This window comes from Ranitomeya imitator, chromosome 5 (assembly GCF_032444005.1).
Source record: "Ranitomeya imitator isolate aRanImi1 chromosome 5, aRanImi1.pri, whole genome shotgun sequence".
In the NCBI taxonomy this organism is placed as follows: domain Eukaryota; kingdom Metazoa; phylum Chordata; class Amphibia; order Anura; family Dendrobatidae; genus Ranitomeya; species Ranitomeya imitator.
This window is the reverse complement of record NC_091286.1, coordinates 292,458,453-292,472,437: the sequence shown is the minus strand read 5'-3', so window position 1 is coordinate 292,472,437 and position 13,985 is coordinate 292,458,453. Positions and strand designations below refer to the sequence as shown.

General features: G+C 42.4%; 1 protein-coding gene across 1 annotated transcript in view; it reads left to right on the top strand.

The window, feature by feature from the left end:
• Positions 1–13,985, top strand: part of LOC138637737 (uncharacterized) — a 383,106-nt gene that overhangs the window by 282,747 nt on the left and 86,374 nt on the right. The window contains exon 43 of the mRNA XM_069726649.1: positions 6,173–6,226. Within this exon, the coding sequence (XP_069582750.1) occupies positions 6,173–6,226 (54 nt within the window). The remainder of the gene's footprint in view (positions 1–6,172; positions 6,227–13,985) is intronic.

Genomic DNA, 13,985 nt, shown 5'->3' with positions numbered 1-13,985 from the left:
TTTTTTGTTCTGAAAACGTCCCCCTCGGTGTGCAGTACACTACTGATCATTAATAAAAAAAAACACAATACTATCAAAATAAGTTCCATTATACACAGAAGATCTGTACTTAGTATGCAGTGTCAGTGTATAGGAAATACAAGGATCACCTGTGACATTATACACATGAGCTCTGTATATAGTGTACAGGTAATACAGTGATCACCAATGACAATATACACAGGAGCTCTGTATATAGTGTCAGTGTACAGGTAATACAAGGATTACCAGTGACATTATTCACAGGAGCTCTGTATATAGTTTCAGCATAGAGGTAATACAGTGATCACCAGTGACAATATACACAGGAGCTCTGTATATAGTGTCAGTGTAAAGGTAATACAGTGATCACTGGTGACATTGTACAAAGGACCTCTGTATATAGTATACAGTGTATAGTGTCAGTGTACAGGTAATACACTGACTCACCAGTGACGTCTCTAGGGGGAAGTCCTTCATCTTCTCTTTTCATCTTCATCCAGCACAGACTGCCATTACTTCTTCCAGGGAGGGCTCGTCTTTGCAGGAAATAACAGTTATCTAGAGCTCCGCTTGCAGAACACATTACTTATTTTTTTTCCCAACTTCTACACTACACCAGATGAAGACATGGTGTCGCTCTGCACAGTAACAGAACAGCCCCCACCCCCCATTTAAAACAGTATCCTCAAAAAATAAAATGAATATATCACTGCAGTAATAATATCCCTTAATTAGCCCCTATAGTAATAATATCCCCCATCCTGGCCCCATGTATCTCATTCCTGGCTCAAGCCATATGCCCTCATGAGTATCCATTCTGCCCCCGTATGATCTCCCCATCCTGCCCTATCTGTCCCATAATCCTGCCCCATCTGTCCCATGATCCTGCCCCATCTGTCTCCATCATATCCATCCTGCCCCATGACCCTGCCGCATCTGTCTCCATCCTGCCTCATGACCTTGCCCCATCTCTCTCCATCCTACCGCATGACCCTGCCCCATCTGTCTCCATCCTGCCCCCGTGTCTCCATTCTGCCCTGTGTCTCCATTCTGCCCTGTGCCTCCATTCTGCTCCGTGTCTCCATTCTGTCCCGGGCTTGCCGCTTTCAATAAAAACAAAAATCTTTCTCCTTACCTTGCCGCGTTCCGGTGGCGATGCTCCCTCCAGGCATTTCAAGCGCGGACTCGCTGGCGAATGACAATCACGCCATGCGCCGGCAATGTGCTCACAGACGTCAGCTGACAGCCTCCGATTGGCTGGCAGCTTTTAACTATTACCGTGCGGGTCCGCATGGCAATAGAGTTTAACTGAACCTGCATCTCAGAGGCCTGCCAAAGGGGCCCGATGCAGGCCCCTCTGGTCATCGGGCCCCATACGCTAGTCAGGGCAGTAATGCCCTGATGGCGACCCTGCTGGGCACTATATTGTGATGCAAAATACTTTAGTAATCTTCAGATTTCAGGATCACACAGACAAGGTACCCAGTGCCAGTGGCAGCAAAACAACCCCAAAACATCTTTGAACCTCCACCAAATTTCTTTGTAGGCCTCATTACATTTTATGCAAACAGTAGAACGGAGTTCTTTACCAAATAGCTGTAAATTAGTCTCATCTGTCCACAAGACACTTTCCCAGAAGGATTTTGGCTTACTCACATACATTTTGTCAAACTGCAGTCTAGCTTTTTTTATGTCTGTGTCAGCAGTGGAGTCCTCCTGGGTTTCCGGCAATAATGTTTCATTTCATTCAAATGTTGATGGATAGTTTGTACTGACACTGTTAGCATTTCTTTGGCACTTGATTGGGGCTGCTTATCCACCATCCAGACTATCCTGCGTTGCAACTTTTCAGCAATTTTTCTCTGCCATCCATGTCTAGGGAGATTAGCTACAGTGCTATGGGTTGTAAACTTCTTGATTGGGCACCGTGGAAAAGGGAACATCGAGATCTCTGGAGATTGGCTTGTCACTTTGAGATTGTTGATATTTTTGAACAATTTTGGTTATCAAGTCCTCATACTGTTTTTTTCTCCTTTTTCTGTTATCCATGCTTAGGCTGGAGTCATACTAGCGATTTTAAAATCGATTTGATTTTGATGCAGGAGAGTCGGACGAGTGTAATGCAAATGTCATGCGAGTGTCATGAGTTTTTTTTATGTGAGTAGACTCCGATTCTCCATTTTCCACTTGGTCGTCGTGGGTAAGTTGAATGGCCACCAAGGTCTCCCGATCTGACTCCCTTAGACTTTTATCTTTGGGGTCATCTGAAGTCAGTTATTTATGCTGTGAAGATACAAGATGTGCAGCATCTGAAACAACAGATACTGGAAGACTGTGCTAGCATTTCTTCTGCGGTGTTGCTATCAGTGTGTCAAGAGCAGGAGAAGAGGGTGGCATTGACAATCCAACACATTGGGCAGCACTTTGACCACATTTTATAAGTGGTCATAAACTTGTACATAACTCATGAAAGAATAAAGTTAAGTTAAAATCAATCACACCATTGTTTTTCTTGTGATATTCTCAATAAGTTTGATGTGTCACATGACCATCTTCCCATTGAAAAAATAAAGTTGGATCCAAAATGGTCAACTTCAAATTGTCCGCCATGGTTTTCACTCATCTTGAAAAGTTTTCCCCCTCCCATATACTAATGTACCACAAACAGGAAGTTGATATCACCAACAATTTCCATTTTATGTAGGTGTTTCCATACAGTTATATGAAAAAGTTTGGGCACCCCTATTAATCTTAAGCTTAATGTTTTATAAAAATTTGTTTTTTTTGCAACAGCTATTTCAGTTTCATATATCTAATAACTGTTGGACACAGTAATGTTTCTGCCTTGAAATGAGGTTTATTGTACTAACAGAAAATGTGCAATCTGCATTCAAACAAAATTTGACAGGTGCATAAGTATGGGCACCCCACCAGAAAAGTGACATTAATATTTAGTAGATCCTCCTTTTGCAAAAATAACAGCCTCTAGTCGCTTCCTGTAGCTTTTAATGAGTTCCTGGATCCTGGATGAAGGTATTTTTGACCTTTCCTCTTTACAAAACAATTCCAGTTCAGTTAAGTTTGATGGTCGCCGAGCATGGACAGCTCTCTTCAAATGATCCCACAGATGTTCAATGATATTCAGGTCTGGGGACTGGGATTGCCATTTCAGAACAGTGTAATTGTTCATCTGCATGAATGCCTGAGTAGATTTGGAGCGGTGTTTTGGATCATAGTCTTGCTGAAAGATCCATCCCCTGCGCAACTTCAACTTTGTCACTGATTCATGAACATTATTGTCAAAAATCTGCTGACACTGAGAGGAATCCATGCGTCCCTCAACTTTAACAAGATTCCCGGTGCCAGCATTGGCCACACAGCCCCAAAGCATGATCGAACCTCCACCAAATTTTACTGTGGGTAGCAAGTGTTTCTCTTGGAATGCTGTGTTTTTTGGCCGCCATGCATAACGCCTTTTTGTATGACCAAACAACTCAATCTTGGTTTCATCAGTTCACAGGACCTTCTTTCAGAAAGAAATTGGCTTCTCCAAATGTGCTTATGCATACCTCAGCCGACTCTGTTTGTGGCGTGCTTGCAGAAACGGCTTCTTTCACATCACTCTCCCATACAGCTTCTTGTGCAAAGTGCGTTGTATAGTTGACCGATGCACAGTGACACCATCTGCAGCAAGTTGATGCTGCAGCTCTCTGGAGGTGGTCTGAGGATTGTCCTTGACTGATCTCACCATTCTTCTCTGCCTTTCTGATGTTTTTCTTGGCCTGCCACTTCTGGCCTTAACAAGAACTGTACCTGTGTTCTTCCATTTCCTTACTATGTTCCTCACAGTGGAAATTGACAGGTTAAATTTCTGAGACAGCTTTTTGTATCCTTCCCCTGAACAACTATGTTGAATAATCTTTGTTTTCACATCATTAGACAGTTGTTTTGAGGAGCTCATGATGCCACTCTTCAGAGGAGATTCAAACAGGAGTACAACTTGCAAGTGGCCACTTTAAAGGGAACCTGTCACCCCCAAACTCGATGGTGAGGTAAGCTCACCATCATGAGGGGCTTATCTACAGCATTCTGTAATGCTGTAGATAAGCCCCTGATGTATCCTGAAAGAGGAGAAAAAGACGTTAGATTATACTCACCCAGGGGCGGTCCCGCTGCGGTCTGGTCAAATGGGTGTCTCGGGTCCGCTCCAGCACCTCCCATCTTCATTCCATGACCTCCTCTTCTGGTCTTCATGCCGCGTCTCCGGCGCAGGCGTACTTTGTCTGCCCTGTTGAGGGCAGAGCAAAGTACTGCAGTGCGCAGGCGCCGGACCTCACTGACCTTTCCGGTGCCTGCGCACTGCAGTTCTTTCCTCTGCCCTCAACAGGGCAGGCAAAGTACGCCTGCACCGGAGCCGCGGCATGAAGACCAGAAGAGGACGTCATGGAATGAAGATGGGAGGCGCCGGAGCGGACCTGAGACACCCATCGCAGCGGGACCGTCCCTGGGTGAGTATAATCTAACGTCTTTTTCTCCTCTTTCAGGTAACATCGGCGGCTTATCTACAGCATTCCAGAATGCTGTAGATAAGCCCCTGATGATGGTGAGCTTACCTCACCATCAATTTTGGGGGTGACAGGTTCCCTTTAAGTAGCTTTTCTCATGATTGCATACACCTGGCCATGAAGTTCAAAGCTCAATGAGGTTAGAAAACAAAAAAAAAGTGCTTTAGCAAGTCAGTAAAAAGTAGGTAGGAGTATTTAAAACAAGAAAATGATAAGGGTGCCCATACTTATGCACCTGTCAAATTTTGTTTGAATGCAGATTGCACATTTTCTATTAGTACAATAAACCTCATTTCAAGGCAGAAACATTAATGTGTCCAACAGTTATTCGATATATGAAACTGAAATAGCTGTTGCAAAAAAAACAATTTTTAGAAAACATTAAGCTTAAGATTAATAGGGGTGCCCAAACTTTTTCATATAACTGTATAAATGGCCTACCCTGTAGTATTCAGTCAATATGTGGTGGTAATATGTTGTCCGGCCATGGTGTGGCGGTGTTTGTTACTTGTATGTGATATCATTTGGTCAATATGTGGTGATAATATGTGGTCTGGTCATGGTGTAGCAGTATTTGTTCCTTGCATGTGGTATTATAGGTCACTTTGTGGTGGTAATATGGTGTTTGGTCTTCGTGTGGTGATATTTGTCCCTTGTATGTGATATTATTGCTCATTTTAAAAATTGAAAAATAAATAAAAGTATGCCTAAATTGTATTACATATTTTAAGAAAGGTTTAATAGGTTAGAGTAGAGTAGGTCCCGGCCAGAGGAGTCTACGTTGTCATGGAGGCAGATTAAAAAAATCTTTTGGCCAAAACAAGAGCTGCTGACTATATGTGTGATCTGGTGATGGGAACTGTTAATGTGTGATTGGTGAGAAGTGGAGTTTTCCCAAGAGAGAGCGGTGAGATTGTGGACAGTTTGAGGGGTGGAGGAGGTGCTGGGGTGGAGCCTGGGCGGAGTCTGAAGGGGGCCACGAAAATTTTGCCAGTTTGGGGCCCTGAAATTCCTAGTGGCAGACTTGGTGCCCAGTGTCAGAAGCTGGGTTTGCGTCCTAGGTGATGAGTCTTCCATCAGGACAATGACTCCCAACATACTTCAAGAAGCACCCAGAAATGAATGCAAAGTGCTGGAGGGTTCTGAAGCGGCCAGCAATGAGTCAGGATCTATATTTCATTGAAAACCTTTGGAGAGACTTTAAAATTGCTGCCGGGAGAAGGCACCCTTCAAATATGAGAGACCTGGAACAATTTGCAAATGAAGAGTGGTTCAAAATTCCAGTTGAGAGGTGTAAGACGCTTGTTGATGGCTATAGGAAACAATTGATGCAGTTATTTATTTCAAAGGGTGCGCAACCAAATATCAAATTCAAGGTGCCAACAATTTTGTCCAGCCCATTTTGGGGGTTTTGTGTGAAATTATGTCCAATTTACCTTTTTTCTCTTTTTTTTTTGTGTTGTTCCAATACACACAAAGGAAATAAACGTGTACTGTATAACAAAACATGTGTAATTGCAATAATTTACAATTTTACAATGTGACTTTACAATGATTTTAGCAATAAGTATCTCCATGTCTTACAGGAGTTGCTTGCAAGTAAACAAGAACAGAACAAAACTAAAACTGTCTACAATGAGGTGGGTAAAAGAAAATTATATATTTTGTTAAAAAAAAATATGTATATATACGGTTTATCTATATATTAGATTGGAAGCAACACTCCAATGGAAGTCAGTGAAAAAAGTGGACTTTGCATGAGAAATGCTTAAAGGGCCACTGTCACCCCCTCCAGCCGTTATAAACTAAAAGAGCCACCTTGTGCAGCAGTAATGCTGCATTCTAACAAGATGGCTCTTTTAGTTTTTGGTGCATTTATTCCCAAAATAAAGCGTTTTATAACTTCTCCAAAATACCTGTCATTAGCCAGGGAGGCAGGTCCTCGCCCCCCTGCTTGAAACGCCATACTGCCGTCACTCAAATCTTCAGGGGCGCGGGCCCCGCCCCCTCCGCGCTATTTTCACATGAAATCCGGCGCCTGCGCTGTGTAGTACTGTCTGGTGCAGGCGCAGTGAGCTTGCCCAGGAATCCCAGCCCCGCACTGTGCATAATGCATAACACACTGCGGGGCTAGGATTCCCAAGGTGGGTGGCCGCACTGGCCGCACAGGTGCAGTCTGCAAGCCTGGCTGTGACGTCAGATGGCCAGAGCTCACTGCGCCTGCACCAGACAGTACTACACAGCGCAGGCACCGGATTTCATGCGAAAACAGCATAGAGGGGGCGGCGCCCGGCGCCCCCGAAGATTTGAGTGACGGCAGTGTGGCGTTTCAAGCAGGGGGGGGGGCTACAGACAGGTATTTTGGAGAAGTTATAAAACGCTTTATTTTGGGAATAAATGCACCAAAAACTAAAATAGCCACCTTGTTAGAATGCAGCATTACTGCTGTACAAGGTGGCTCTTTTAGTTTATAACGGCTGGAGGGGGTGACAGTGGCCCTTTAAAATGTGAAGCTGAAATGTTGTATGTACCTGTGTGAGTAAAGTCCACTTTTTTTTACTAATTTCCATTGGAGTGCTGCTTCCAATCTATTTTTTCTACATTTTGAAGACTTCTTGGCTGGTTTCTTACGGGAGTATTGCTACCACAACATCAGGATTGTGCTGCTATTTTTCCTTGTGCATAAACATAAAGATATAGTCACGAATATACAATATATACACTGCTCAAAAAAAATAAAGGGAACACTAAAATCCCACATCCCAGATATCACTGAATGAAATACTCCAGTTGTAAATCTTTATTCATTACATAGTGGAATGTGTTGAGAACAATAAAACCTAAAAATGATGAACGTAAATCACAACTAATATCCCACGGAGGTCTAGAGTTGGAATGATGCTCAAAATCAAAGTGGAAAATAAAGTTACAGGCTGATCCAACTTCAGTGGAAATGCTTCAAGACAAGGAAATGATGCCCAGTAGCGTGTGTGGCCTCCACGTGCCTGTATGACCTCCCTACAATGCCTGGGCATGCTCCTGATGAGGCGGCGGATGGTCTCCTGAGGGATCTCCTCCCAGACCTGGACTAAAGCATCCACCAACTCCTGGACAGTCTGTCGTGCAAAGTGACGGTGGATGGTGCGACACATGATGTCCCAGATATGTTTAGTCAGATTCGGGTCGGGGGAACGGGAGGGCCAGTCCACACCTTCAATGCCTTCATCTTGCAGGAACTGCTGACACACTCAAGCCACATGGTCTGGCATTGTCATGCAATAGGAGGAAACCAGGGCCAACCGCACCAGCATATGGTCTCACAAGGGGTCTGAGGATCTCATCTCGGTACCTAATGGCAGTCAGGCTACCTCTGGTGAGGACATGGAGGGATGTGCGGCCCTCCAAAGAATTGCCACCCCACACCATTACTGACCCACTGCCAAACTGGTCATGCTGAAGGATGTTGCAGGCAGCAGATCGCTCTCCATGGCGTCTCCAGACTCTGTCACGTCTGTCACATGTGCTCAGTGTGAACCTACTTTCATCTGTGAAGAGCACAGGGCGCACGTGGCGAATTTGCCAATCCTGGTGTTCTGTAGCAAATGCCAAGTGTCCTGCATGGCTCTGAACACAACCCACATCTGTGGCACTCAAATCATCCTCATGGAGTCGGTTTCTAACCGTTTGTGCAGACACATGCACATTTGTGGCCTGCTGGAGGTCATTTTGCAGGGCTCTGGCAGTGCTCCTCCTGTTCTTCCTCGCACAAAGGCTGAGGTAGCGGTCCTGCTGCTGGATTGTTGCCCTCCTACAGCCCTCTCCACATCTCCTGGTGTACTGGCCTGACTCCTGGTAGCGCCTCCAGCCTCTGGACACTATGCTGACAGACACAGCAAACCTTCTTGCCACAGCTCACATTGATGTGCCATCCTGGATGAACTGCACTACCTGAGCCACTTGTGTGGGTTGTAGAGTCCGTCTCATGCTACCACGAGTGTGAAAGCACAACCAACATTCAAAAGTGACCAAAACATCAGCCAGAAAGCATTGGTACTGAGATGTGGTCTGTGGTCCCCACCTGCAGAACCACTCCTTTATTGAGTGTGTCTTGATAATTGTCAATAATTTCCATCTGTTGTCTATTCCATTTGCACAAACGGATGTGAAATTGATTGTCAAACAGTGTTGCTTCGTAAGTGGACAGTTTGATTTCACAGAAGTTTGATTTACTTGGAGTTATATTCTGTTGTTTAAGTGTTCCCTTTATTTTTGTGAGCAGTGTATATTGTATTCATACACAAATCCATAAAATAGAAGAATGCCAAAGTCAGATAGTGAAAAAACAGATTTTAACAGCATATGCAAGGTCTTGGCTCATAATAGCTGAGCCATTACCAAGCATTCCTTGAGCTGAAACATTGCATGGGCTGATTAACATCTCTTTTCTTACCATCTTGCTTTGGAGTGCTGCTTCCATTTTTTGGATTTGTGTCTATCTATCGATCCATCTATCCTTCCTTCCATCCATCTATCCATCCATCTATTTATAAACACACTTGCCAACTACATAGGACAATGTTACTTAATATCCAAATGTGCTTTGAGTTAGTTGTGGGGAAAAAGCGCAATACAGATGTTTGTTGTTGAGATACATATACTTTATATGTTTGGGGTATTTTTGCAATAATTTTAGGGAATTAAAGAGATATAACATTTATAGAATATGGAGACCTTTGATGGCATATCCTTATGGGGTCTAGTACTTTTATCAAGATCCTATTGCAATAATCTTTTTTTGCCTAAAATACACGCATTCAAATAATAAAAATAATGCTCCAAATATGTTCACATCCTTTAAGAACAATATTGGCACTTATTTTTAATTTAGTGTAAGATTTCCAGATTCTTAAGAAGTGAAGCTATTCTAATTTCTGGTGGGATCCTTCGTTTAGATTCTGCCATCTGGCAATACTGCCACTGAGTAACAAGCTGTTAGAGTTAATGATTTCTCACTTCATTGCTGTATTTCAGTGCACCATATTGTTTGCCTTTAAATAACATGCGCTGATATCCTTCTGTGCGTGTTCCAGAAGTATGAGGTATTGTCTCACTGCTCGGGTAACATCACCTGACAGAACTATTTTAAACTGGTGTTTCATGTATTTAGAGTTCACATTCTTTCTCTAGCAAATCCCGACCTACATCACTGCCAATGTGGCCAGTTTCCTGGTTTGTAGCCAACACATTGATGTATGATTCAGCTTCTTCTGGAAACCTGACCTTTAATATTTCATATAGCAAGCTTACAAAGGGTATACATAAAAGACCGGCATTATACAGTACCACATCTTAATAAGAGAACTTCAGGAAGGAGAAGGTCATCCTAGTAATTGCACCTCGGCTGCTTTTCTGCATTTAGAAAAGTTTTTTGGGGAAAAGATTTCAGGTTGTTTGCGAACCCACAAGGTATATCAGTGCAGGACATAGACAGAAAAGGGCCCCTGCGAAAGAACAGTGTAAGGGCCCTCTGTAATACAATAATTATGTTTGTCTGTGACAAGAAGCTGCTTCTTGATTGGATGTGGTCATGGCCCCCAGGGGCGGATTAATAGTAGCCAGGGCTCCGGGCAGTTTAGAAGTGATGGAGTCCCCAGGCCCCGATGTATCATGTGACACGTCACGTGATCACCTTGAGAGCTCATGTGACCAAAATCATGTGATTAACACACAGATGCTCTGGTACACAACTGCACATGCAAAATGACAGGGACAGCGGTGCTTATAGCACAATTTTTTTGTTCCCTTGTGTACAGTGCTATATATAACATAACACTAGGTATAAATGAATACTGTGCAATAAGAAACGGTGCTATAACAAGAGAATGCTATATAATATAGGAAGGAACTATACAAAACAAAAGGGAATGATATGTAATAAGAGACAGTCCCATATATAACAGGGAATGCTATTTAATAAAGGACAATGTTATATCTAACAAAAGGGAATGCTATTTAAGTAGGAACAGCGCTATATGTAACAAAAGGAAATGCTGTGGAAAAAGGGACAGCGCTATATATATAACAAAAGGGAATGCTATGAAATAAGGGACAGCGCTATATAAATAACAAAAAAGAATGCTATGTAATAAGGAACAGCATCATATATACAGTGTGTATATTTATATATATATATATATATATATATATATATATATATGGAATACTATTTAATAAGAGACAGCGCTATATTTAAGAACAGGAGATGCTGTGTAATACAGGACAGTTCTAGATATAGCAAAGAGAATGATATTTAATTAAGGACAGTGTTATATGTAACAACAGGGGATGCTATGTAATAAAGGACAGTGCTATATATAACAAAATGGAATGCTATTTAATAAGGGACAGCGCTATGTATAACAATAGCAAATGCTATGTAATAAGGGACAGCGCTATATATAACAGTGGATGCTATGTACTAAAGGAAAGCACTATATATAACAAAAGGAATGCTATTTAATAAACGACAGTGTTAAATATATAAAAAATGAATGCTATTTAATAAAGGACAGTGTTATACATAACAAAAGAGAATGCTATGTAATAAGGGACAGAGCTATATATAACGGGATGCTATGTAAAAAAGGACAGCGCTATAACAAAAGAGAATGCTATATAATAAGGGACAGATCACTCACTGCTCATCGTTTAATGTGGTGGTCTGAAACTAAATTCTAATCTAATCTTTTGATAATATACTCTACCCCTTCATGACATGCACCATACATATATGGCTCAGCGGGAAGTGTTTTCCTGCAAACCGCCATACGAGTCCAGCATGATGATACATCATAGCGGAAACCCTGCAGTAACGACCTCTATCGGTGCTAGCGCTGATTGCTTCCAGAGGGAGGTTGTGTTGTGCCCATAGTCTCTATGCTGACCTCATGCTGAACAATGGCCATGAGGTGACCTGGGTATATCTATAAAAATGTCATATTATTTAACCCATTTGGTAAACACCAATAAATTAAAAACTCGACAAACAAATATAGGGTTAATTCTTTTTTTATATTGATAGACCAGGCGATTCTGAATACAGCGATACCAAATATGTGTATGTTGGATTTTTTTCTATTATTTTGTTTTAAATGGGGCAAATGGGGGTGATTTGAACTTTTATATATTTTTAATTTTTTTCAATATTTTTTACAATTTTTTTTTGCATGCTTCAATAGTCTTCATAGGAGACTAGAAGCTGCCATAATCCGATCGGCTCTGCTATATACAGGCGATAAGAATTCCTGTATTTAACAGAATTACACACTTGCTATGAGCGCCGGCCACCAGGCGGCGCTCATAGCTATCCAGCATTGACAATGATAGAGCTCTGCTGGAGACCTATGTTTGTCATGCCAACCCATCGGTGACCCGCGATCATGTGACGGGGGTTATCGATGGATGGATTTCCAGCTCACTTGCAGGAAGCGTGTGTTAAATGTCTCTGTCAGAGTTTGACAGCAGCATTTAAGAGGTTAACAGCAACGGGTGGTTCACGATTCCACCCGTGGCTGTTGCGGGCACATATCATCTATTCAAAACAACTGACATGTGCTGGAAAAGATGTGGGCTCACCGCCGGAGCCCATATTGAAGGGAGGGAGTCCGACACTGGTGTACATTTACGCCCGATGTCGGAAAGGGGTTAAAGATGACACATTTCCTTTGCATTTTAGGCAATAAAATATACAGGTGCTTCTCACAAAATTGGAATATCATCAAAAAGTTAATTTATTTCAGTTCTTCAATAAGAAAAGTGAAACTCATGTATAATATAGAGTCATTACAAACAGAGTGATATATTTCAAGTGTTTTATTTCTGTTAATGTTGATGATTATGGCTTACAGCCAGTGAAAACCCAAAAGCCATTATCTCAGTAAATTAGAATAATTAACAAAAACACCTGCAAAGGCTTATTAAGCATTTATAAAGATCCCTTGGTCTGGTTTAGTGGGCTCCACAATCATGGGGAAGACTGCTGAATTGACAGATGTCCAGAAGGCCATCATTGACACACTCCACAAGGAGGGTAAGCAACAAAAGGTCATTGATAAAGAAGCTGGCTGTTCACAGAGTGCTGTATCCAAGCATATTAATGGAAAGTTGAGTGGAAAGAAAAAGTGTGGTAGAAAAAGGTGCACAAGCAACCAGAATAACTGCAGCCTTGAAAGGATTGTTAAGAAAAGGCCATTCAAAAATTTGGGGGAGATTCACAAGGAGTGGACTGCTGCTGGAGTAATTGCTTCAAGAGCTACCACACAGACGTATCCAGGACATGGGCTACAAGTGTCGCATTCCTTGTGTCAAGCCAATCATTACCAATAGACAACGCCAGAAGTGTCTTCCGTGGGTCAAGGAGAAAAAGAACTGGACTGTTGCACAGTGGTCCAAGGTGTTGTTTTCAGATGAAAGTAAATTTTGCATTTCATTTGGAAATTAAGGTCCCAGAGTCTGTAGGAAGAGTGGAGAAGCACACAATACAAGCTGCTTGAGGTCTACTGTGAAGTTTCCACAATCAGTGATGGTTTGGGGAGCCATGTCATCTGCTGGTGTAGGTCCACTGTGTTTTATCAAGACCATAGTCAACGCAGCCGTCGACCAGGAAATTTTAGGGCACTTCATGCTTCCCTCTGCCGACAAGCTTTTTAGGGATGGATATTTCATTCTCCTGCAGGACTTGGCACCTGTCTACACTGCCAAAAGTACCAATACCTGGTTTAAAAACAACAGTATCACTGTGCTTGATTGGCAGCAAACTCGCCTGACCTTAATCCCATAGAGAATCTATGGGGTATTGTCAAGAGGAAGATGAGAGACACCAGACCCAACAATGCAGACGAGCTGAAGACTGCTATCAAAGCAACCTGGGCTTCCATAACAGCTCAGCAGTGCCACAGGCTGATCGCCTCCATGCCACACCGCAATGATGCAGTAATTGATGCAAAAGGAGCCCAACCAAGTATTGAGTGCATTTACTGAACATACATTTCGGATTTTAAAATCATTATTCAAGCTGGTGTTATAAAGTATTCTAATTACTAAGATAATGACTTTTGGGTTTTCATTATATCATGATAATTATATATGATAAGTATGGCCCAGGTAAATTACATGATGTGAATAATAGCTCAACCTCTCACAATTGACACAGGCCCCTGAGGAAGCAACGCGTGTCGGGCATTTTTACCCTGTCATATGCATGGACTTGTTGCTGACCTAGGACACTTTGCTCTCATACTGACATACACCATTGGTATCACAGCGTGCTTTATGTAGGTATTCTATATGTGTCACCTTTGCGTGTCCCCAGCAGTGTTTTCTATTTCACACAGCTTCCTC